Below are 25,308 nucleotides of genomic sequence, written 5' to 3' on the forward strand. Positions count from 1 at the left end.
GCTATTATTTCATAAATCAACCCACTGGATTCCCTTAACGGCGATAGACTTAATTTTGGAGTGGGAGGATCTGCCATTTTGCTGCCAATGTCCTGTCCAAATGGATTGGACGTCTATCGCCGTCAAACGCACTGACACATGATCACTCAAAAGTCGGCCATTTCATTTGAAATTGTTTTAATGTCTATCACTATCAATAAGTAAACGATTTAAACACTTTTTCTTTTATTTTCTAGCCCTATTTTTCACATTTAAATGTTATTTGGAGTGGGAGAAGAAACATTTACAACATTTACATTTACAAGACACATGATCACTCAGAAGTCGGCCATCTCAGTTGAAATTGATTTAATGTCTATCACTATCAAGAAGTAAATGATTTAAACATGTTTTCTTTTATTTCCTAGCCCTCTATTTCACATTTATATGTTATTTGGAGCGGGAAAAGAAACATTTACAACATTTACATTTACAGTTAACAGACAATACGGTCATCACGAAAAAAGAAAAAGAATTATTTGCCAGCATTAAAATCAAATGATGGAATGGGAGGGAGGATGAAATATTGGCGCAGGAGACGGAAGGAAAACAGATCCCAGATCAGTCATCATAACCAAACTATGCCCTATAATGGATACTGATCTGACCGTGGACCAGCCCACTCAGACTCCCTCCTCACTAGGAGTGAGGCCAAGTGGGATTCAGACCTGAGGAAATCGTGTTGAAGCCACATCCACACTCCAAAGCAGCCCACGGCGTGTTAAGGGACGGACGAAATCAAGTGAAAGCCTGGTAGGAGCGACACAAAGGTTTGCTGAGAAACCGACATTAGACGCGGGAGGCATTCAGACTCGTCTGTCCTTGCATTAGCGGAGGACAATTTGCCACCTTTTCCCGTCCTGCTGTTTATCGAGAGTGCTCTTTTGGAGCCACGTTTATTCACACAGCTAGCGGAATGTATTGCTAGCGAGCTAGCTAAGGTTAGCTAGCTAATTAGCTTGTCAGACGGACAAGAGTCGGACGTGTGGTCTTTCCCTAAATTGGGTCACTTATTTGGCGTCGTTTAACTTGATGGAAAAAACCATCAATTGTGCTGCTTTAGCCATTGTTCTGACATGGGCATTATGTTCTATCTTGTGTAGCGTACGCAAGTAAGACGCAAAATAATTGCCTGAATTGATGAGTTACTAGACTCACTTGGCCATTATTCATCCAAATCCTTCGATTGAGGACAACGCCAAGAGGAGAAGGAAAGAAGAAAAACATTATTTTTGAGTGGAGACTCTCTGCTGTCCAATGTTAATGTCGACCGACGTTGCATCTATAATGCTACCCGTTAGTCGGGGGATAATGGACCGAGAAAGAGACATCGATACATCAGCGGTGCCGCATACAAGCGCGGCCGGGGGTCCGGCGGCTGTCCGGGGAATGAAGCGGGGAGACCCGGAACCCGACGCGCTCGCAGCCGCTGCGCTGACTGACCTGACCGGGGCGGAGTGCAAAAGACCAAGGATAGACGGCACTGGGAGTGTTATCGGCGATATTGGACAGGTAGGAGTCTCAAGTAAACATTAGTTTGTCACCTCTGTATTCCTTTGTTGCCATCGCAGTCGTGTGTATTTTATCACTCGAAAAGTGATGTTCATGTTTTGACAAGCCCTCATTTCTTTAACCAACAACATAGCCGTGTGCGAACGCAGAAACCGTAAATTGTGTCTTGCTTATGAAATGTAGAGCATGAGCGAGCCAGACAAAGGTAACATGATCCAGGCTCCATTTGCTGTGACAGACGGCAGAGATCAGAACCATTCCTCCTGCGTGTCTTGTGGGCAGCATATTGCGAGGCACGCTTGGAATATTTTATTCACATAAGCCACAATTACAGGCTGTTGGCAATTTACAGTGAGTCATCACATCAAGAACTGATGCCTACTCTGCATGTGCTATTAATCGCGCCATGTCGCCCCACCACCTCCAACCTACTCCCCTTGATTGTCGCTAGGTGTTAAAAGGGAGGCAGACAGGGGATTGGGGGAGGGGTCACCACTGTGAAAGACAAAGAACAGAGCCTTTTGGTGCTGGCGAAAGGAGCGAGGCGCTCAGGCGGGCCTCCTTATTCTGGTCTTCCTCCGTTTTCATAACTGCTGAGGCTGCAAAGCATCCGCACACATTCATAATCCCTTAAATTTGTGTGTTTCATTCACTGCATCTCACTGGCACATTCAGCCATATCATTACTACTCCGGTGTGCTTTAATTGGTCCACAATACCAATGATATGATCTCAAATTTTGTTTGCGTCTGCCATATTCTGGCAGCAAAATTTCATTAGCAGCTGCCGCAGGGAACGTGGATGAGATTTGAGGTCATCCGTGGGTAATTGAATCGTGCAGCACTGGTAAAATACTTGAATTGGCCGTGCAGCAGATCAATTCCAATGACAAAGAGGTCCTGTATGGCCCAGTTATGCTGAACACACTTCACGGTAAAAGGTTGGAAGCTGCCTGTAAAAATGATGTGGGAACGAGCACCATGGCATGGGCTGGACTTTCCCTGACCATCAATTGTATTGATTTCCAACCACAGTGGTGGAGGGCATGTGTGTGTCGTGATGGTAGTGGATTGGAGCAGGGGGGGCATTGTCGAGGACAAAGAGAGATGATGATATTTAGTTGGAAAAAGAAAAGCTGCATAGATGTTGTCAGGATAGATTTATTGGGAAATAAAGAGCTGCACAAAGAAAGATCAGCTACATTATTTACCTCTACTTGTGATAGTGATGAAGAACTAAAGGGAAGGGATAGATTGGAGAGACTGTCTGATGAGTTGCGACAGTCGATGAACAGCATCTCAGTAGTTGCATGAGAATACTTTATGATTGCAATATACAGTACACCTCTACATACGAAGTTAATTCGTTCCAGGATCTTGTTTGTAAGTTGAAATGGTCGTATGTTGAGCAGGATTTTCCAGAAAGAATACACTATAATTCGATTCATTCGTTCCACAGCCCAAAAACCTACACTAAATCCTTAATAAATACTGCTGTTACTATTGCAAATAGCAACTACAAAGAGCAAAACAAATACCATTGAAATGAAAATGTAAATGATAGCAAAATATAAGCGTAGTGTGTGCATCCATGAACTGGTTCGACAATAGGGCCGTAGAATGTCGATGTCGGTCAGCGGTCCTGCTCCGTTCGCCAGTCTTAAGTTGAGATGACAATTTTTATTGTGGTAACATTGCCTAAGAAATCGCCAGCTTTGTCAGGTTTCTAATCATTTATTCTATCAACTTGTGCAACACTGATGCCAGCATCAAAACAGAAAATAAAATAGAACCGCGCTCGCGGTGCGTTCAGGTAAAGCAAAAAAAAAGTCTGTCACATTAGAACCTGATTCGTTACGTTATTACAGGTATAATTATTATTACTATAATTATTATTATTCAGATTTTTAGTAATAATTTATAGAGGCGTACGAAATTTCAAATTCTTAGATTATTTGCGATTCGGCTGTGGAAGATTCAAGAACGATTCACAAACATCTGAATTCTGATTAATTATACCAGGTAAAGCAGAACTAAAACGCAGTCAGCGCGGTCTTCGGGATGTAATGAGGAACGGACCGAGAGTAAATATCATATTCAACTCATGCCGCTAGATAAAAAAACAATAATACCTGATTGCAGCCGACAGTTTGCACAAACAATGCCTAGTTGCTAGTTGCTACAAACATACGGCTACAGTAGTTGTCACATATATGTAGAACTAGATGCGAAATGACAGACGACGGCAGTGTTAGAACATATATAGAGAATGAGATGCGAAATGACAGACTTGCTGCCGTTGGTAAAAAGCCACCATCTTAAAGCAGTAGACTTCTCTAGAAGGCTCTGTTGTAGCGAACCTAATTAACTTTTTATCTGAAATACTTCTAAATCGGCAAAATCTTGACTTGAATATATCTTTCAATGATGAAACAGTTTTAAAACTTTGACATGTCGAAAGTAGACAGAAGGGAACTTATGGAATAACGGGAGCAATTTTAGCTACTTATTAAATTAATTGAATGTAGTTTAAAGCTGCTGATGCAGATTGGGGACTTGAGTATTTTATTTACAGTTCAGTTCAGTTTAAGTTTATTGTCCCTTAAGAAGGGGGAAACTTGTCTAACAGCAGGTAAGCATACAGACAACAGATAACACAACAACTCATACAATAAAATAACACAGACTACAAATTTAAAATGCTGTAGACAGTTTTGCATCTCAATGCAAGAATTGTGCAAATTAAGCTACTGAATTGCACTGGGTAGGAAGGAGTTCTTTTTCCTACTTAACTTAAAACGAGGGATTCTGAATCTCCTGCCTGAAGGGAGGACCTCAAACGAGCAATGAAGGGGATGACGTACACAATTCAGTATGTGTTTTGCTTACTGTTTTTAACTGTTAGCTTGATACTGAAATATTAGTTTGGTTTAGGCTGAGGGTATTTTTGAACAATTTTGGAATTAATGTACACATTAAAAGTGTGGGGGGGGGGGGTACATCAATAATTGATTTATAATCGAATCGGAGCCTCTGAATCCTAATCGAATCGTTAGGTGCCCAAAGATTCCCACCTCTAATGGTTAGTGTCACCTTTCTTTTTTTCTCTCCACCTGCACTAACCTTTTTGGGTCCAGTGTTGATTTCTCTCACAAGAAAATCAGCCATGCGTCTGTTTTCCAGCAAAACAAAGAAACTGCGGTGCTATCAAAAATCGTCGTATTTCAAGCATGTCGTCGGATGTAGAAACAAATGGCGAGTCAAATTTTATGTCAGATGTCGAAAAGATTGTGTGTCGAAGCGATCGTATGGCGAGGTACCACTGTACTAGCGACCTCAGCCTTCATGGGTGCTTGAATAGTAAATCCTTCTACTACTGATAATTACCAAACATTAGTCACGTTTTTGCATATTTTTTAACAAATTATTTAAAGTTGACCTTGACCTTCCTTTATAAAGTTTAAGATTTGATAGCCTTCACTTTTCTCAGTCAAACCGCTCTGTTTTTGAGCAGATTTGAAATAGATGATGGTGTGACATCACACCGTGCCTTATTATGCAAGTAACTGCCCACTTTGTGCTTCCTGGACTACCCACTCAGTAATATATTCACAAGGTGTGAATATAAACGTTTGGTCACTGACACAGCCACTTAGCAACTGCCAGACGGAGCAAAGAGTTTAAATGTAAACATAAAATGTTGCAAATGGGATCCTGTCACGAACATATTAATGAGAATCCAGCTGTTTTCAGAGAAAAGCAAAATGACCAATTAAAACAGCTTGAAAAGGACACTATCAGTATTTTCCCTGCTAATTGTCTCGTAAAATGACACCAATACCTAAGAAAATAATTTTTTTTGAAATATAGTCACCTTTTACCCAAATCCCCCTCTGCTTTAACAATGCAGTACTGTTTTATAATAATTATATAAATGCATGCACATTAAATATTGTACAGAAGTATAAGGCCATAGCTAGTTATTTTATAGGGGTTTATTTTCTGACATGTTACATAAATTTGCAACAAGCAGTTACTGTTTCATTATCAATTCACGGGACTATTTGCAGCCGTAGTAAAGCAAAGTTGTAGCCATTTGCATGAATTAGTTATATAACTGTTTTAAAACGATCAGTGAGGACGTCACTCCCTATTTGTAATTTTGCTTAGTTATTTGGTATTTGGAAACAAAAATGATCACTTTGTAAAGAGTAATTAAAAAAAAAAAAAAAAAAAGATTTTCCAGCTTAATTTTTTTCATATATTTTTAATGTAATGTTTTTCCAACCTTTCTGAGTGATGCACGCACAATTTTACGTTGGAAAAAAAACTTGCGGCACACCACAAACCAAAAACGTTTCCGTACAGTACCGTAATTTCCCGAATATAACGCGCACATTTTTCCCCCAAAATCAACTTGTAAAATTATGGTGCGCATTATCAACGGGTACATGGATGGAGACAGAAATATATATATATATTACATATACTGTATATATATGAACTGATTTCTTTTTATTGACACGGTCACGTTGTGTTGAAGAAACGTATGCGGCGACCCGTTGCCGACCATTACGGTATGTGACGTCACCATTTTGTTTCGGTAATACTTAACTCTTATCGGCCGAATGATTTCGTCTGTGTTAAATTCTGCTTTTTTCACTCTTCATAAATCACAGAATTTAGTTTCTTGAACTCATTTGAGTCAACGTTTATTGCAGCTCCGCAACTCGGACCATACCAAACGTAAGCACACAGACTTCCTGTGTCCGTCAACTATATCTTTCCCTCGGGAAACTCAAACCCAAATAACAATGGTTCCTATTGTTACTGTCATGTTGACAGCGATGAGCTCTCACGGATTTCCGACTTACGTTCTCACTTTCATTTTACCGTATCAATCCATGGAAGACACATTTATTCATCATGATGAAATTAGCAAGTTATACAGCGGCCTTTAAAGGAAAAGTCACATCTGTTTGGTTTTCTCCTAGATTCTGGTAAGTTGGAGAAGTTGTCAAATCATATTATTACCGTAAATCTTGTCAGTTTATGGTAATGTTTTGAACTACCAATGTGCTATGCTTGTGCTGTGTTTCACTAGTCTGTAACATGACATTTCTGTATCTGTACACGAGCTCTGTTTTCTTGTATTCTTCTATTTATTGGTGCTAAAATTAGGGTGCGCTTTATAAACGGGTACAATAATTTTCCCTAGATTTTACTAGTAAATTTGGGTTGCGCATTATACACGGGTGCGCCTTATATTCGGGAAATTACGGTATATTTAATTGTAAAATAATTTATTAATATTTATACTTACTCAGTGTGAAACTTGAGCCTGTTTAGATGAACACAAAGCCGATATCCTGGCAGTAATCTTCGTAATCCTCTATTACGATTATTATTTTTAATCGCAGGTAGGCTTGAAAAGCACAGAATTATCAGACAGTGGGACTTTCGCAATGTCTTTAACCGCATCAGGGCCGAGCATCTCGCTGAAAATGGCTTTGCAGGCAGGTAGTATTAATATCTCTGCCACAATGTGGGACTTTTTGGATTTAGCAACAAGTTCAGCAACAAGGTAACAAGGCTTTGAAGGCTTCCTTATTTACCTTTGTAATTTTTCTCAAAAAAAGTTGCCTGTTTCTCTGTTTTCACGGAAGCGAACAAAATAGTCCATCGACTTGTTGTGAAGCGACTGGTGTTTCGCTGGGAGATGACAAATCTGCTCGTGTCGCGTTCAAGAACTGCTCTGATTTCTAGCCATCAGCCACCTTACTGTCCTCAACAATGTGTTGGAACAAAACACGGGGAGGATTGACTGTCGTCAAATGCGGATAAAATGGAAAGGATACTTTCGTGTATATCGACACTTGATGAGTCTAATCAAATGATGTACAGTAGATGTGCTGTGCAATGTGGCTGATGGCTAGAAATCCGAGCAGTTCTTTAACACGACAAAAGCGATACCTTGCTGATCTGTACACGACTGAGAACTTCCTACCTATTCCTTCCTTCCCATTGAAACTCCACCCGACGAGATAAAATGCGATATTGGATAATTTCTCATGGCACACATGACGATCACTCACTGCACACTAGTGTCCCGCGGCGCACCGGTTGAAAAACACTGATTTAAAATATGAAATAATCAAGACAACAAGCAATGCTGGTGCATATCTTCCACAGATAAATGTGAGCAAAAAAAAAAAAAAAAAAGTAATACAAAAAATTCCATCTGGGGCCTTTATTTACAGAACTAAATGAATGCAGTCCATAGATGTGTAATTGCCAACACGTTTTTATCCTGCTGCTTTCTATTATATCAAAATAATTGCCCTAAAAAGTTAAGACTAACACAACATTTTACAACACTTGTAGGGTCAGGACTCCAGGCTGCCCCTAAATGGTCAAAAAAGGTGTACAGACCTTGTGAATGTTTATGCTCTGCACACCTCCCATTGAGAAAACATCTGTACATATTTTATTGACTGTTTGAATTGTTAAAAAATGACACCCTCGTTTTTTTTTTTAACGTAATAATCTTGTTTTCATTACAAGTGTTTTTTCTTGTTTATCAAATTACTTCATTTTTTCCCCATTTATTTTGTCCGAGTTTTATTAAGCAACATAATCAATATGCACTTAAAAACAGGGATGGCATATCATTCACATTAAAAATACTTTGTAGTTGTTCACACAACGCCAAATATTATTTATGCTGAAAATGTAGTTTAAAATATTTGAACATATCAGTGTTCGTACTCTGCCTTAAAATCACAGTGACCTCAGTGAATGCCTCCCTTGCGATTATACTAACCTACTGCTGTATCTCAGTGCGTTTGCTACTCATTCGCATAGCACACTACGAAACCGTGAAAAGGTTACCACTGAACCAGAGTGGGTGCTTTGGATAAGTGGAGAGGAAACTCCTAGATGCAGCCAGTCATTACTATAGTGTTCCCACTGAGGGCGCATGGTACAAGATATGCTGACCTTCCTGGCTGCTAATCAACACTGTAATAATAAATGAGAGTGCTGCAGGCGCTTCTTCCCTTTTGTTGATTCCATCCCCTTCACCCGCTTTGACTCACAAACGCCTCCATATAGCCCCCATGCATCTCCTACTCCCCTTTAGCTGTCCTCTGATAACACCCTCCCCACCACTGTAGTCTCCCCCAGGCATATTTCCAGATTGCTAATTGACTCTGGGTTCACAGGCAAGCTACCACCCAACCCCCATATTCTCCACCATGTCCCGTTATGCTTTGTGATTATTCTTACCTTCTTTAGGTTATGTGACCGCCGATACTCAAGAATCATACTTGTTAATCTCTTGCTTTGGTTTTTTTTTTAAATAGATATGTTCATTTCAGGACAGCCCACTTCTGTGCAGTCTCTGGTGGGTAGTATTGACGCCTCGCATCAACGCAAAACTACAGTCCACTAGCAGAATTGCTGGCAGTACTGTTTTAACTCCGTCTGTGTTTCGGAGAGCCGATTTGTCCTATCGTTGGCAGTAAAGAGGCTTTGTGTCATACTAACAAGATCAAAGCTCATTTAGGGGAGGGCATTAAGCAGACTGATCGCTCCAACGGGCCCAGCAAAAGCAGTGTGTGTGCTTGATATGTACAAATAGATCATTATGATAAGGGACTGACAACTGAGTTGACTGACCTATGCTGTCCAATTTCAATGATTTTTCCAAATAATACATTTTAGAATCTAGTGTTGATACCGCAATACTTTTGCTCAAGATAATTATTCTGTAAGAAATAGGGATGTCCCGTTTGCCGATATCGAGTCCCAATCCCATACCGAAAAAATGTTTTGTTTTTTCTGTTTTTATTTGAACAGAAGTTCCAAACATGTCACAGTCCTGTACTTTTTACAGCACTTCCTCTTTCGCTTTTTCCACGAGTGTTTCGGAGTATAAAACATATATAATTTTGTATCTTTTAGCAATGCCATTTTATTTCTGGATTATTATGTTACTTTTTAGCCCTTAAAAAGTAAAAAAAAAAAAAAAAAAAATATATATATATATATATATATATATATAAATTAGGCCTGAATGATATTGGAAAAAATTAACACACTCCACACTTACTTTTTGCATTGGTTGCACGAGTGTGCCTAACTTTTTTTTTAAGGTGCACCACTAGAAAATGTAGGCGCACCCACATTTTTCAATAATGCCATACTTTTAAACACTCTCCGTAACATTCATAAAATTCATATAAGAGAGTCCACTTAAATTCACTCACGCTTGAATGCTCACGTGCTGAGAACACCGTCTAGACAACGAAGAATGACTAGACTATGATTAACTCATTTGTAACTTTGATCGGAGCGCTACAGAGCATTCACTAGCAACATCAAAGCTACAAACCTGTCAATCATCGTTATCTTTAAGTAGCAACCTCCAGCTGCACTGCTGACCAAGAAAAGCAGCAGGAGGGAGAGTGAGAGGCTGTACAAGCATGTAGCAGAAAAATATAAATATATTTTTTAATTAGAAATCCTATCCTTTTCACCCGATTCCGATCCTCTAAAAAATATCGCGATCGGCCGGATTTCCGATCATGTGATCAGGACATCCTTTGTAAGAAACTGATATCATCCGATGTCTATGTTCATTGTGAACCTATTGCTATATAAAACTGTCTCAACAATACTTTAAAAAAATCTTGCTAAATGACAAACAATATCTTTTCAATTTGACACACCATAATAGTGGTGTCAACAATAATCGATGCGGCGATGCATCCCGATGCGGGGCATGGACGATTCGATTCGATGTGGGCAACAAGCCGAATTGATTCAGCGCATTTTTAAATATATAAGTACGTTCAAAAATCTTCCCTGCGCAATTCCGGTGATGCAGTGGATTTGGTTTCCCCATTTGTATTATTATTGTCATGTTTCATTTTTTACACACTGCATAACTCTGGTCAAGTTTCCCACCAACCTCATAGAAGCCAGAATGTCTCCAGATGTCAGCTTTCAATGTCTTAGGTGCATCAAGAATCTTTCTTGCTCCCTCTTTCTCCGCTTCAGCCATTGTTATGTTATGTCCTATCTCTTAGAGGTTAGATCTTGTGCCCGAACCCAAACGGGTCGGGCCCAAAATGTTAAGCATTCACGTTCTGGTTGGGTTGGGTCGGGCCGCCCCGCGCCGGACTAATAAATTATATATAAAAATAAAAAAAAAATAAAAAAAGGGATAAAACCAAGAGCAGGCTCTCTGTACTGTGCATTTGCTTGTGCACTCACATGAAGCAGTGGCGCCGCCCGCTTTTTCTTCTTCTCCTCCGCTGTGGCGTTTGCGATTCCTTACGAAAGACATTTTTATTTATGCACACAAAGGCAACACAAATGTGATCCTTTTGAATACTCCTCTGTGTGTCTGCAAACTGTTTTTTTTTTTTTTTTTTTTTTTTTAATATTAAACTTTCCCAGCACTATTTCGTTGAGTAAAGGATTTTATAATGATCGCAAAAATATGTAGACTATTTAAACATTAAGAAAACTTGCGTTTTTTTTCTGCCAACTGAGAATTCGTTACGGAAGACACTTTTTTATGCACACAAAGGCAACACAAATGTGATCCTTTTGAATCTTCTCCTCTGTGTGTCTGCAAAATCGCATGTTTTTTTTTTAATATTAAACTTTCCCAGTGTTATTTTGTTGTGTAAATGATTTTATAATGATCACAAAAATATGTAGACTATTTAAACATTAAGAAACATGCGTTTTTTCTGCCATCTCGAAGAAATGAAAATAAATTGCTGCTGCTGCGTTTTTTTTTTTTTTCCGCGTCACTCCAAGCCGGGTCGGGCTTCAATACTAGCGGGCCGTGTCGGGTCGGGCTGGATTTTTTAGGCCTCATCTAACCTCTACTATCTCTCTGCTCTCTCAATTGCAAAAAAAAAAAAGATATTTCCTCATGTTGAAACAGATTGTTATGTCTGCTAAAATGCTGCTGCACTTCATTTTAATTCATTATTTTTTATTGTTATGTGGTAGTTACTAGAGGTGTGCAAAATTTCCGATTCTTAGATTGTTCGCGATTCGGCCGTGGAAGATTCGAGAACGATTCACAAACATCCAAATTCCGATTATTGAAATATGCCAAGTAAAGCGGAAGTACAACACACTCAGCGCGCTGCGCGGTCAATGAGCAACGGAGCGAGAGTAGCTAAACATCATGCTTCTCATTACCCGGCCCCTCGGGTAATGCCAATGCTCAACTCACGGCTCTAGCTCAACTCATGCCACGAGATAAAAAAACACAACAACATACCTGAAGCTGCTACAAAAGTACGTCATCCACATAATGTTAAGGTAGATATCATTTATATAAGACTAGATGCACTACGGTAGCGATAGCGTTTGCAGCACATCTACAAAAAGCTAGATGCATACGTAGTAAACGGCCGCCATCTTAAAGCAGTACACTTCTCTGCGAGGCTGTTGTAGCGAACCTTCCAAGCAAACCTAATTAACTTTTTATCTAAAATACTCCTAAATCGGTAAAATATTGACTTGAATCTATCTTTAAAATAGTTTTAAAACTTTCACATGTCGAAAGTTGACAAAAGGGAAATTATGGATTAACGGGAGCAATTTTAACAACTTTAACGGTTGATTCACAACATTAAATTAATTGAATGTAGTTTAAAGCTGCTGATACAGAATGGGGACTGGAGTTTTTTATTTACTGTTATTTTTGTATATTTGTTTACTGCTATATGTTAACTTGATACTGAAATAGTAGTTTGGTTTAGCCTGAGAGTATTTTTGAACAATTTTTTAACTAATGTACAAAACATTTAAAAAAAAAAAAAAATTAAAAAAAAAAAAAAAAAAAAGGGGGGTGGTGCACATCAATAATCGTTTTAGAATCGAATCGGACCATCTTAATCGTAATCGTAATCGAATCGTTAGGTGCCCAAAGATTCCCAGCTCTAGTAGTTACTGATTGCATTTCTAAGTTGATTGCACATATATAGTGGGCTAGGCCTACGTTTTACTTTTGATCTACATTGCAATTTAGTTGGATGTTTTGTTTGCAACTGAACTGATCCCTGGATTGATATTGCGATAAAGATGCTGCTGCACTACAATATTTTCTTTGTCACTTTCTTTAATATTTACTTGAATATTTATATCGATGGGTTGTTGTGACTAAAATACAGTGACTGTTATTACTGATTTTGCACAGGAGTTCAGATGTTGCACTGTGTGAAAGGCTGCTACTATGTGTAAAAAAAAAGAGAAAGCCCTGGTCTCATTCAAAGCACCAATTAAATGCTGTGATCTGTTTTTGTTGTTGTTGTTTTTTTAAATATATAAAAGTATTTTCATTTGACTTCAACCAGGAGTGACACAAGAGCCAATAAAAAGTTGTTTAATGTCTAACCGCTTGTGTTGCCTCATGATTCACGAAAAATATGCTTTGCTTTAGAATTTTAATGCATCCCAGGCTTTAAGGCATCGCGATGCATTGCCGAATCGAACCGAATCGAATCGAATCGAATTGAATCGAATCGTGGCCCTCCGAATCGTAATCGAATCGAATCGTGAGGGCAGTACCGATGCACACCTCTACACCATAGTGCAGTGTTTTCCAACCACTGTGTGTGCCGTGAGAGATGGTCGGGTGTGAAAATCAAAGAAAAATTATCTGCCAAAAAGTTGTACATTGTAATACTACAACATTAAAATTTTGATAATATGAGATCAAAGTTGTTCTGTTGCCTATTTTTACGTTACGTGAACCAGAGGTTGTTTAGTTTCATGGACTTCAACCTTTGGTGACGTAAAGTCTGTGTGAACACAAAACTGCTTTTGGCCTAATATTAGGAGATTCAAGTAATATTGGGAAAAAAAGTCGAGATAAAATTACGAGAATAAAGTTGTTATATTTACGTGTCACATGTCACGTGAACAGGAAGTTGTTTGGGGTCCGTGGATGTCAACTTTTGAACTGACTGAACAGACAAAGATCTGTCTAGGAAGAGCTTCGTGTTTGTCTTTTATTCCTGCCAGGAGCTCTGCATTTGTGTTCATTCATACAAGCCCAGGTTTATATAAATAATAATAATAATAATAATAAAGAATTAGATATTGTACTACCTTTTTTTTGTATTTATTTGATTCTTGATTATAAAACTTTGATGTGAGTGACTTTATATTGTTAATATAGGCTACAGAGTTTTAAATTTTAAGATTTTCAGCCTTAGCTCAGAAAGGGTTGGAAAACACTGCCATGAAGAACAGTATTGATTACAATACCGCCAAATTTAACTGAATAAAACTCACCAGCTATGTAAAATAGAACTTTAAAATCATGAAATATAGAGGCTGCCTTCAGATTGCAAGACTAAGTAGGAGTGCCCATGGATTTTTGTGTCTTCTAAGATGACCAGAAAAGTACAATTGCGATGGCTTCTTAGCAATGCTAAGTTCGCCGGCTAAGAGATGCAGTATGTCTGGCAACTCTGAACCCTAGGCAGAACCTGCCTGTGTTGAAACGCAGTGGCCATTGGCAGATATGTATTCGACCCTGATGCAGCCAGTGCCGGTCACTGCTGCATGATGCAACACTTTTACCCGGTCAGCCCTCCAAGGGTTCCCGGTGGCGTTTTTTTCCCCTCGTCCTTTGCTGAGATGCGGCTGGCTGTTTTGCCGTGGATTATTACACAAAGTTCAAGAGACAAACCATAAACACCCAAGGGAATGTGCATTTTGGGGACAGAGGGGTTATAACTTGTAGGCATATCTTGATCGACAAATGAATGGAGAAGTTACAATAGCTCCAAATAGGTACTGATGACACTTTGTGGTTTTAGTGGGTGAAACCCAGGTATTTACTGACAGCAGTAGATGTTCTTTTTAGGCCCACCCAAAAATTCCTGGTTTCTATTGTTATAAGAAAGCAATTCGGCACTAAATTGTTGTGTTTTTATGTTTTCAGCACTTATCTTCAAACATATTTCATGTATTTAGGGAAAAAATGCTGAAATTGACTAGACAGGACCTTTTACTGTCAAGTTTTGAGATGAGGTAATATTGCAAATGTCTGTAAAATACAATGATTTTGCCTTTTATGCGTCACAAATGCTGTAGGGATCATGCAGAAAGACAATTAGTGTTCACGTTAAAATCAGTGAGGTGGTTAACTTTACATAGTCAAATTATTTTGCCATCACTCTACTCTGTGCAGTAAACAACAAGAACATTGGGCATTAGAAAGGTTCTCATCTCTCCAAAACTAAAGCACAAGTTATCTACGAAAGTATATGGTGCTTCAGACCTCAGATTATTTTAAAATGTTGAATAGTGACAGTGGTTTGTTAGTAGGGTAGCAAAATTACATTTCCCATGTGTCGGTACAAGGCTTAGTTTATTTTTATTCTTTTTATTTATTTATTTTAACTGAGTCATACAGCAATGAAAATAAAAGCTTTCCCTTTCTCAATTACTTTAAGTGGTAAACCAGTCAAGTGTGTGCTGCCCGCACTGCCTTGTGATACCTGATTTCTCCTGCTGTTTAAAGATTACTGTTAAACTTTGAGCTGCAGCTCCGGCAGCGTCGCACCTGACTTTTGAACCGACACCGATAAGCTAAAAACAGCTATGTGTTTGTGTCCATGCATCCACGTGTGTTTTACTAATACATTTTATAGTATTTGTCAACGTTAGGAGGAGCCAAGTCGCAAAAAAGTGAACAGATATGCTTTTTTTTCTTTCTATGTTCTTATTAACATAATAATTTCACCACGTTAACATGACACTCTCCATTTATGGTAGGCCCACCCCGCACAAACCCTGCCACCTCACACACTCATGCGCCTCCTCCCCACGGCTGCCCCCAAACTGTCATATGTGATCCCATCTCCACCCACACACAGCAAAATGTCAATTTAGTGTTTTCCTTACACGAGGTCATCTGTAATGGACTGCCACAGATTTATGAATAGGACTTGAAAGCATTTTTTTCTCCATTCAATTTGCTCTTTCATTTAGTCTTTTTGATCAACTGGAAAAAAATAAGTGTAGAATTGTATTTTGATGAAATACCAGCACAAGTGATTTTAATCAGATGTTTTAATATAGTCATGAAAAAAAGAGAAGCGACTCACAGTTGCAGTCCCAGAGTAACAGCCAGTGTTGATGGAAGCTGTAATGTAAGACTTCAGATTTGCTCTTTTTTTGTCAGCACGGGTACATAATTTTGGAGCCTGAAAACCTTTCTGAAAATGCACAATTTTATTATTAACCCAATACAGGCTGCAATTTTTCCACTGGTAAAGTTGGTCGAACAAGTGCATACCGTACTGTTTATGTACAGCATGATCATGCACACTAATAAATAGTTCTTATTTGGCATGCCATAGTTTCACATGTTGTTATATTTGCTGAATATTTGAATGTGAATATGTAGTTTGTCTGCAACAAACGGCGGCTGACAAAAGTTTTCTTTTACTATACTGTTATAATATTAAAAAGATATAACAAACAGGTTCTCATGAAAAGCAAAGCCAGACAACAAGCACGCATGTGTTGTGTTAACAACTTATCACATATTATCTTTTTGTCAGCTGCACAACTTAATATTAGCATCGCTTCAATTCAACTCGGTATTTGTTCCCAGGTCTTACAGTTGTGCCTCCTAACCTTCTTCTCCTCATAGTTCTGTAATTCAGACCCCCCATCATCCAACCAGTTAGCAAAGGCTTTTTTTCAGTTGCAGCATAAATACCGGTACCTGAAATCACTAGTAGTACGCAGGCTCTGGTTCTCACTTGTGGAATGCAAAATTATTGAATTCAATGCAAATAAAATACACAAAATTTAAAAATGGTTTACTGAGTCTATAAAAAAAGAGTGCACCAATTATAATTTAACAGCATTATAATTTGTATTCACCTCCTAATTTGTGAGAGAGAGATATATACTTTTTTACTATTTTTAAGATATTGGAGAAATAACAGTAGTATCAGCTAGATTTGCTTCTTCTGCTGCTCTGAGAGGAAAGTGATGTAATTCCTCCTTTTTGTTGTGGTCCCAAAATAGTTTCACATAACTGTCTAACGTTTTTGCACTACAGTGGTTTTCTAAAAAAAAAAAAAAAAATATGAGTACCACTTGACTGTTAAGTGAATTCTGCAGTTACGAGTTTTTTCCCCCAATGTTTAGAAATCAACAATGTGTGAAGAATCCACTTTTTCTATTTTTGTTTACTTATTTCCCCCCACGTGGCTATCAGTTCTACTTTTTCTGTCCCACTGTAATAATAAATAATGGATATTGATATATGAGTTTGCTTACATTGATTATGGCTGGATTTCGTTCTTTAGATTGGGATGAGATACGTTTTTTGGTGGATTCTTTAAGGCAGCTTTATAAAATGCTTATAACTACCCCTGTAATTTAACTGGCTCCCCTCCTCTGTCTGTCCCGCCACTAGCCATCACCCCCTTCACCATCTGTCGACCTCATGTCATTTTACCTTCTGCCACCACTGCTTTTTTTTTTTTTTTTTTTTCATTTCCACTCGTTTGCTTCAGTAACTCCTCAACTACTTTCCCTCTCCTAAAATAGCGTGTTGGTGAGAGAGAAAATAAACAAGAGAGACGCCCTTTAGTTTTGCCCCCAGAGCATGTGTGTTGTTGATCCAGCCTGAAGCACTGAACGTCAGCCTTCCAAAGCCCAGCCTTTTTCATAAACTGCATTTCAAACTCACTGTGTGGAAACTACTCTAGTTTTAAATTCTAGCCATCCATTTGCCTGGAAAAATTAACACATTGATTGGATAAAAGAGACGTAATGTTCTCAGTAAAGCAGTACCATATGGTAAAAAGCATGCACATACTGAGTATGTTTGAGAACAGGTATCAAATTCAGCCACCATCACCAATCCCACAACCCATCACCCCACCTCCTAAGAAAATATAAATCACACAGCATTCTTCTCCCATGACTCATTGTCTTCATTTCTCCAGTCTCATTGCTTTAGTTTTTTTCTTACTTTATCCTTGCATTCCATCCTCCCTTTCTTCTGTTTCTGTCTGTCCTTATTTTCATTCGCTTTTTCTTTGTTTTTTCATTTGTTGCTCTAAATCCGCCCCCACCCCTCCTGTCCAGCCAGCTCCCACCCTCTTTTCTCAACAGATTGATTCCAGATGTTGCTCTAAACCTTCTCCCGCCTTTCTATGTTCACTCCCCTTTCGTCTTCCCACTCTTTTTCCGCTGCAGAACCAAACTATCAAAAATTAGATGACTGGATATAGTATGGGTTCAGATTTTGGTATTGTGGTTTTTATCCAGGTTTTTGTTAGTTTGGTAGCTTAGCGCCTAAATTCTTTTTTGCAGCGTAGAAACATCACTAAAGTATCTTTTTGTCGTACATCGGAGCAAAAAAAAAAAAAACTCCTCAAAAGATGGAAACAATATACTGAATAAAGACACCATGACAAACTTCATTGAAGTGGAGCACAAAAGAAAACTGTTTACTGAGACAAATGTATTTATTTGATCCTTTTTTGTGACGTGCAGTTGTCATGTGTTCCACTGTTTTGGCCAGGTCTAAATTACTGCGATGTGCGCTAGTTTCATTTGGCATTTGCCTGCTGGCATCTTTGTTAGCCAGAAAGTTAAAAACAGGCATAAAAATCTCTCACCTTTCGGCAAAATTCGCCGTTTTGAAGTCAAAAAGGGTGACCTACATGAATTGTGTAGATCCGAGGAGAAAATTTTGGGGGGAGATTTTTTAAAATTATTGCTATTCTTGTTATTATCTTGTCATTAACTTAGTACGTAAACTGAGCACTTCAGAAATCGGTCCTTTAAAAAAGTGACACCTGGACTGTCAGCAAATCCTTCTGGCTGCTTCGCTGACGAGAACCAATCACAGGCCCAAAATGCGTTCCATTATTCCAATCGCGTGCACATTCTTCACGTGCACATGGAGTGCTTGAAGAGCTTTTCGTTGCATTGCAAAGCTGTGAAAACAAAAAGCATGCCTTATCCACGCCGGGGCAGACCAGAGCGCAGCATACATACTTGCCTGCATTTGCCAGCGGATTGAATTTGGTGAGTAATGGTTTCAATCGTTATTGCAATCGTCATATTTTGTGATATAATAAAGTTACTGCCGTTCGTTGCAGCTTGCTTTGAGCACTGCCAGGGCTAGTCGAATAAACCAAATAATAATCCCGTTAAGTTAGCGTCAAGATTGTGTATTTAACGGTATTATAAATGAAGAAACACACTGTTGAGTAAAATTAAGTGGCATGCTCTTGGATGGAGGGGGGGGGGGGGGGCGCCTCGCATCGATCCCGTCATCCGCCTGAGGCGCATTATTTCAGGCTGGGACTTGAGCTGACCCCGGCCTGACGAGTGGTGGGAATGATTGTTTCTTATAGCTTTTAAAAAATACAGTGATCCCTCGTTTTTTGCGGTAAATGGGGACCAGAACCAGCCGCGATAAGTGAAAACTGCAAAGTAGCGCACCCCCCAATTTTTTTTTTGTGCGTGTTCAATGTATTTATTCAGATTTAGCATTGGAAAAAGGATACATATAAGACATGTTTTTTCACTGATGTAGAGGTTGAAGGAAGAAAAGAGGCAGACTGACTGAGTCACAGCCAGAAAGTGTTGATGACAGTGTTGATTTCTATTCACTGTTGCCCCCTCCCAATTAAAGTATGTCACAGTCACAGCCACTTATAATCTTAAACTGGTTAAAAATTAAAGTTATGTTGTTGTAAGGTATTATACACTTGTTCATGTGCCCCTTTTGATGTACAGTATGAACACCTGCCCCTCCATCGGTCTCTGCACGGCCCTGCTGGAACACAGTGTGGGTCAACAGAGCTCAATATTTTTTTGGGTTGTACAGTGCCCCGGAACATATTTCCTCCACACCCTTCTCACCTTTTTAACCCCTGACCCACTTTTATGCCTGTAAAAAAGGTGAGCTTGTGGTTATCATGCAGCAATATGATCTATTAGTACTGGGGCTTGTGATTGTGTTACATCAGGTTCAGACTCTACCGAAAAGTCTCTGTATCGGCCTTTTTTATTTTTTATTTTTTTAAATCCGGCTTATATGAAAATATTTTAAAACAGGGTTATTTCGACTCAGATGCAGCCACACCTCTCTCTCTGCCTGCTGTCTCCTTCACTAGTATTCTCTCCATCCTCTGATTGGTTAAATGGTAATCGTAAATGGAGTTATACTTGTATCAGTATTGTATTATCTCAGGCACTTCTGGAGCTATTGTTTTCTAGCCTGATACTCCAGACTCACCGCTGTTCCAGCTATTGAGTCTGGCCACCATTAAGCGGATAAAATTTCCGGGGCGGAGCAAGCCACAGCAAACAGACAGCAGAGTGGACCAATCAGCGACTGGCGGGACGAGGGACTTGCGCGCGGAAGTAAACATACGAGGAGAGCGGAGTTTATTCAACATGGCTAGCGCGAAACAGACTGTTGTCAATGTGTTTTTGGTCATTTAAAACTGATTTTACCGTGGATTGGAACATATTCTCGGCTCTCCCGTTGGCCATCTGTGTTGTTGTGGAGACGACTTCCGACGCGGAAGAGTGCCGTTGCTCGTTAAGAATACGTCACGCAAATAAACGAATCTGATTTGTCGATTGATTTTGTACTCGCTCGAGAGGCCGTTAATGGGCTGGGTCCCAGACTATACTCTGTGTTTGGAAAAACAGGGAGAACAGTCTGGCAGTGCCAGGCAAGTTATTTTCTATTCGTATGATTCATGCTTTAGGCATTTCAATGAAATGTAAAGTACTGTATATAGTGTAAATATGTACTCTAAAGCTCATGGTGTTCGAAGTCTGGTTCAGCTAGACCTAGTAATGTTAGCAATGCACAAAATGCCTGTCTTTAACCACCAGCTGTTTTTACAGAGTCACTGTATTGTCCAATATGAGCCTGCCCATTCCCCTCTAATATGTTGCACCAAGGAGATTGTTCCCCCTGGGGACAAAGCGTGAAGGGGGAAATTGGTTCCAGATGAAACAGGAAGTAAAGAGAGCGAAGACAAAGAAAAGGCTGTTTCATGGAGGACGGGTCTCACATATAAAATCTTTTTGCCCACTCTTATCTTATACCTGCCTTTCACTCAGTAAACCTCTGGGACACACTGCAGGCAGTAGTTGGCATGGATACTGAATCTTAATTCTTCATCTTACCAAGACATTAAAAACAAATCTTCCAACTTTATGGGAGCAGTTTTAGAAATACATTTTTTCTGTTCCAGTTTTGCTGTACCCTTGTCATAAACTTGCCTCCCTAGGTTTCTTATAACAGCCAGGTGTCACCATTTTTTCTTAATTTCTTTTTCTCCACAATTTTTCAAACTTGAAGTCAGAAATCATGAGCAGATGTGGTTTGACTTAACAATTTATATACTGTATGTATAGTAAAGCACAGTTTGCTAACCTTTGAAAAGGCTATGATTTGACTGGTCATTGGGATTGAAGCCATGTAAAGCAGTCAGTGAGAAGAGTCACCACTGTGTTAAGTCTGCCGCACACTGTTGCGCTTCGCTGCGTTTTCTGTCTCATGGGACTTTGACAAAAATATCTAACATTTGATCTTGTTCATTTCAAGTTTAAAAACAAAATGGCTGTATAAGTGAAAAAAAAATCTGCATTTAAACAAAAAAATCAAGTATTAAATCAGTCATATTAAGAAAAATAGGTTATTTTCCGCAAATTACTCAGCCGTTATGTTTTTCCTCTAAAGCAAATGTTATGTGGTGTTGACATTACTATATAGTGTATTTTGAACGTGTTGAATTGAAATGATGTAATGTTTTATTACGTTGCAGCTCCATTGCCAAATTTATTAAATTTTTCTTCAAAAATCCACAAACAAGAACACATTGAAAAATTTTTTTTTTTTCTGCAAATTTATTGAAACAAAAAAAAGTAGTAAGTACAGTGGTACCTCTACAAACGAAGTTAAATCATTCCAGGACCTTGTTTGTGAGTCGAAATGGTCGTATGTCAAGCAGGATTTTCCCATAAGAATACTTTATAATTCCATTAATTCGTTCCACAGCCCAAAAACCTACACAAAATCCTAATAAATACTGCTGGTACTATTACAAATGGGAATTGCACATAGTAAAACAAATAAATTATTAAAAAAAAAAAAAAAACAGAATAATAAAATGATAATAATAATTCCTGTAATAATGTAACGAATCGGGTTCTAATGTGGCGGACGTGTTTTGCGTGCTGTACCTGACCGCACCATGTCACTGATGTGACAGAGAGAGGGAGCGGTGCGGTTGGGAGTTTACTTTCACTTTCAGTGTTTTGTTGAAAACACCGTCAACTGTGGCGGACAGTAGGCATGTTGTATTGGACAAGTTCTGAAATAAATGATAAAAACCTGTCGAAGCTGGCGATTTCTTTGGCGATGTTACCACAAAATAATTGTCACCTTAACTAATACAGACTGGCGAACGGAAGTTGTAGGAGGACCGTGGAGATGGTAGCCATTCTACGACTGTATTGTTGAGCCAGTTCACGGACGCACACCCCACGCTTTTCTATCTGTCATTTGCATCTTCATTTCAATAATAAGTAAGCATCACCTTTGTCCTTGTTTCACTGCCTGTACCAACTTTTTTGAAACCTGTGTTGATTTCTCTCACAAGAAAATCCGCCGTACGTCCGACTGCGGTGCTGTCATGTCGTATTTTGAGCATGTCGTTGGATATAGAAACAAATGCCAAGTCAAATTTTACCTCGGATGTCGAAAAGATCGTGTGTTGACGTGATCGTATGTCGAGGTACCACTGTAAAAGTAAAAATGTCTGCAGTAATGTGGTTTCACAGGTGTGCATAGTTATCAATGTTTACCCTATTAAACCATTCTCTTTAGTTATACTACAGGTCACATTATTCAGGCATGAAAATCTCTCACCTTTCGGCGAAATTCGCCGTTTTGAAGTCAAAAAGGGCGACCTACGTGACTTGCGTAGATCCGAGGAGAAATTATTTTTTGGGGGGGGGGGTCGGGAGGTTTTATTTAATTATTATTATTATTATCATCATGTGATTAACTTTGTATGTAAACTGAGCACTTAAGAACACAGTCAGCAAATCCTTCTAGATGCTTTGCTGACGAGAACCAATCATCGGCCCAAGCTGCGTTCCATTATTCCAAAAGTGCGCACTCCTTACTGTACATGGAGCACTCGGAGAGCCTTTGGGTGGCATTGCAAAGCTGCGAAAACAAAAAGCAGGCCTTATCCACACCGGGGCAGACCAGAGCGCAGCATACACACTTGCCTGTATTTGCCAGCAGATTGAATTTGGCGAGTAATGGTTTCAATCGTTTTCACATTTTGCGATATAAAAAAGTTACTGCCATTCGTTGCAGCTTGCGTTGAACACTGCCAGAGCTAGCCAAATCTCCCATGAAAAAAAAAAAAAGCTCCCGTTAAATTGGCGTCAAGCTTGTGTATTTAGCGGTAATATAGACGAAGAAGCACACTGTTGAGTCAAATTAAGCGGCATGCTCTCGGATGGAGGTGGCGCCTCACATCGCTCCCGTCGTCCGCCGGAGACGCGTGATTTTCGGCTTGGATTTGAGCTGACGGCCGGTGTCGGCACAACACCGGCCCGACGAGTGGTGGGAATGAGTCCTGCTTCTTAAAGCTTTTCAGAAATACAGGGATCCCTCGTTTTTCGCGGTTAATGGGGACCAGAACCCGCCACAATAAGTGAAAACCGCGAAGTAGCGCCACCCCCACTTTTTTGGTGCGTGTTCAATGCATTTATTCAGATTTTACATTGGAAAAAAGATACATATATGACGTTTTTTCACTTTTTTCACCAAAGTATCATTTATAAATGGTTTTCAAGCACTTCAAAATGTAAGAATTATGATAAGTTTTAAACATGTTACTGCCCCACCGAATTATTTTTAAACAAGAATAAAGTAGTAAGGTAATGCTTGGCTTTATTAAATGCTTCATAGTGAGTCTACTCAAACCCTCTCAGGCTTTGGTAAACGATGATTGACACATGTGCAAAGTTTTTCTTTTTATATATATTTTTTTGTTTGAAGCAACTTATTTGATTGAATAATAAAGACACAAATGTCCTAGCCAAAATGTGGCCCAAACGCAAAACATTACTTCAATGGAAAAATTTGTTTCATTTAAGAAAAATAGTTTTCAAATGCTTTTTTTGTCTCAAATTTATTTTTGCAATCAAAAACAATTTTTTAAATTGAAGTGACTTTTTGGGGATTAAAAGTATATACTGTACAGTGGTACCTCTACATACGATCGCTTCGACACACAAACTTTTCGACATCCGACGTAAAATTTGACTCGCCATTTGTTTCTACATCCGACGACATGCTCGAAATACGACGACAACGGCAGCACCGCAGACGAATGCACGGCGGATTTTCTTGTGTGACAAATCAACACAGGTTTCAGAAAAGGTTGGTACAGGTGGTGAAACAAGGAAAAAGTTGACGCTTACCTTCTAAATGAAGATGCAAATGACAGAAAAATATGAGCGTAGGGTGGGCATCCGTGAAATGGCTCAACAATACATCTCCACGGTCCTCCTCCGACCATCGTTCGCCAGTCTTTATAAATTAAGCTGACAATTCTTATTGTGGTAACATCTCCAGAGAAATCGCCAGCTTCGCCAGGTTTTCATCATTTCTTTCACAACTTATTCAACACAAAACGCCTGCTGTCTCCCGCAATTGACGATGTTCTCAAGAAAGCATTGAAAGCGAAAGTAAACTTTCACCCGCTCCCCTCCCTCTTTGTCACGTCAGCGCCGCGGTGCCTTCAGGTACAGAAAAAAACGTCCGCCTTATTAGAACCCGTTTCGTTACACTATTACAGGAATTAGTATTATTATTATTATATTATTAATCCGATTTTTATTTATTATTTATTTGTTTTGCTATATGTAATTGCCATTTGTAATAGTACCAGCAGTATTTTTTAAGGATTTAGTGCAGGTTTTTGGGCTGTGGAACGAATTAATGGAATTATAATGTATTCCTATGGGAAAATCCTGCTCGACATACGACCATTTCGACTTACAAACAAGCTCCTGGAACGGATTAACTTCGTATGTAGAGGTACCACTGTATTTTGATTGAAGCAACTTTGTTTTTGATAGAAGTAACTTTGTTTTTTGATTGAATAATAAAAACACAAATCTACCTCCATCGTTATTGAGAAAGAAATTAAGAAAGCTTTAAAACTAAAAGCCACCGGCGAGTCTGTTTTTTTGTTTTTTTAAATATTTATATTTCATTACATAGACATGCGTCGTAGGGAAGGGAGATTGAGGGATAAAAAAAGGAGTTAGATGAGGCTGCTAAAGGCAGTGGATACCTCATCAGCTGGTTGAATAGCAGACCTGGTAAGAACAAGTTTGCAAGGATAGTCGGGTATTAAATACAATTACAAACACAATTACAATGTTATTTTTCTGTAAGATTTTTATGTCATTGCTTTATTAATCATTAGGTGCTAGAGTTGTTAAGTATGGATAATAATGAAATAATAGTTTTAAGAAAACTGTGCTGTTGGTGGCTCAGTGACCATCTGATGTGGTTTGTTCTCAGATGAACAAGTTGAGGAAGGAAGTTTTGATGCAGAGGTTGAAGGAAGAAAAGAGGCAGACTGACTGAGTCACAGCCAGAAAGTGTTGATGACAG

At 39.0% G+C, this 25,308-nt stretch overlaps 1 protein-coding gene across 3 annotated transcripts in view; it reads left to right on the top strand.

The window, feature by feature from the left end:
- Positions 1-591: 591 nt before the first annotated feature.
- LOC130931798 (RNA binding protein fox-1 homolog 2-like) overlaps positions 592-25,308 on the top strand; it is a 76,701-nt gene continuing 51,984 nt past the window's right edge. For 2 of the 3 annotated variants that reach the window (XM_057860868.1, XM_057860869.1), the window contains exon 1: positions 592-1,551. In XM_057860868.1, the coding sequence (XP_057716851.1) occupies positions 1,297-1,551 (255 nt within the window). In that variant the 5' untranslated portion in view covers positions 592-1,296. The remainder of the gene's footprint in view (positions 1,552-25,308) is intronic. The other variant, XM_057860871.1, reaches the window with a different exon arrangement.

This window comes from Corythoichthys intestinalis, chromosome 16 (assembly GCF_030265065.1).
Source record: "Corythoichthys intestinalis isolate RoL2023-P3 chromosome 16, ASM3026506v1, whole genome shotgun sequence".
Lineage (NCBI taxonomy): Eukaryota > Metazoa > Chordata > Actinopteri > Syngnathiformes > Syngnathidae > Corythoichthys > Corythoichthys intestinalis.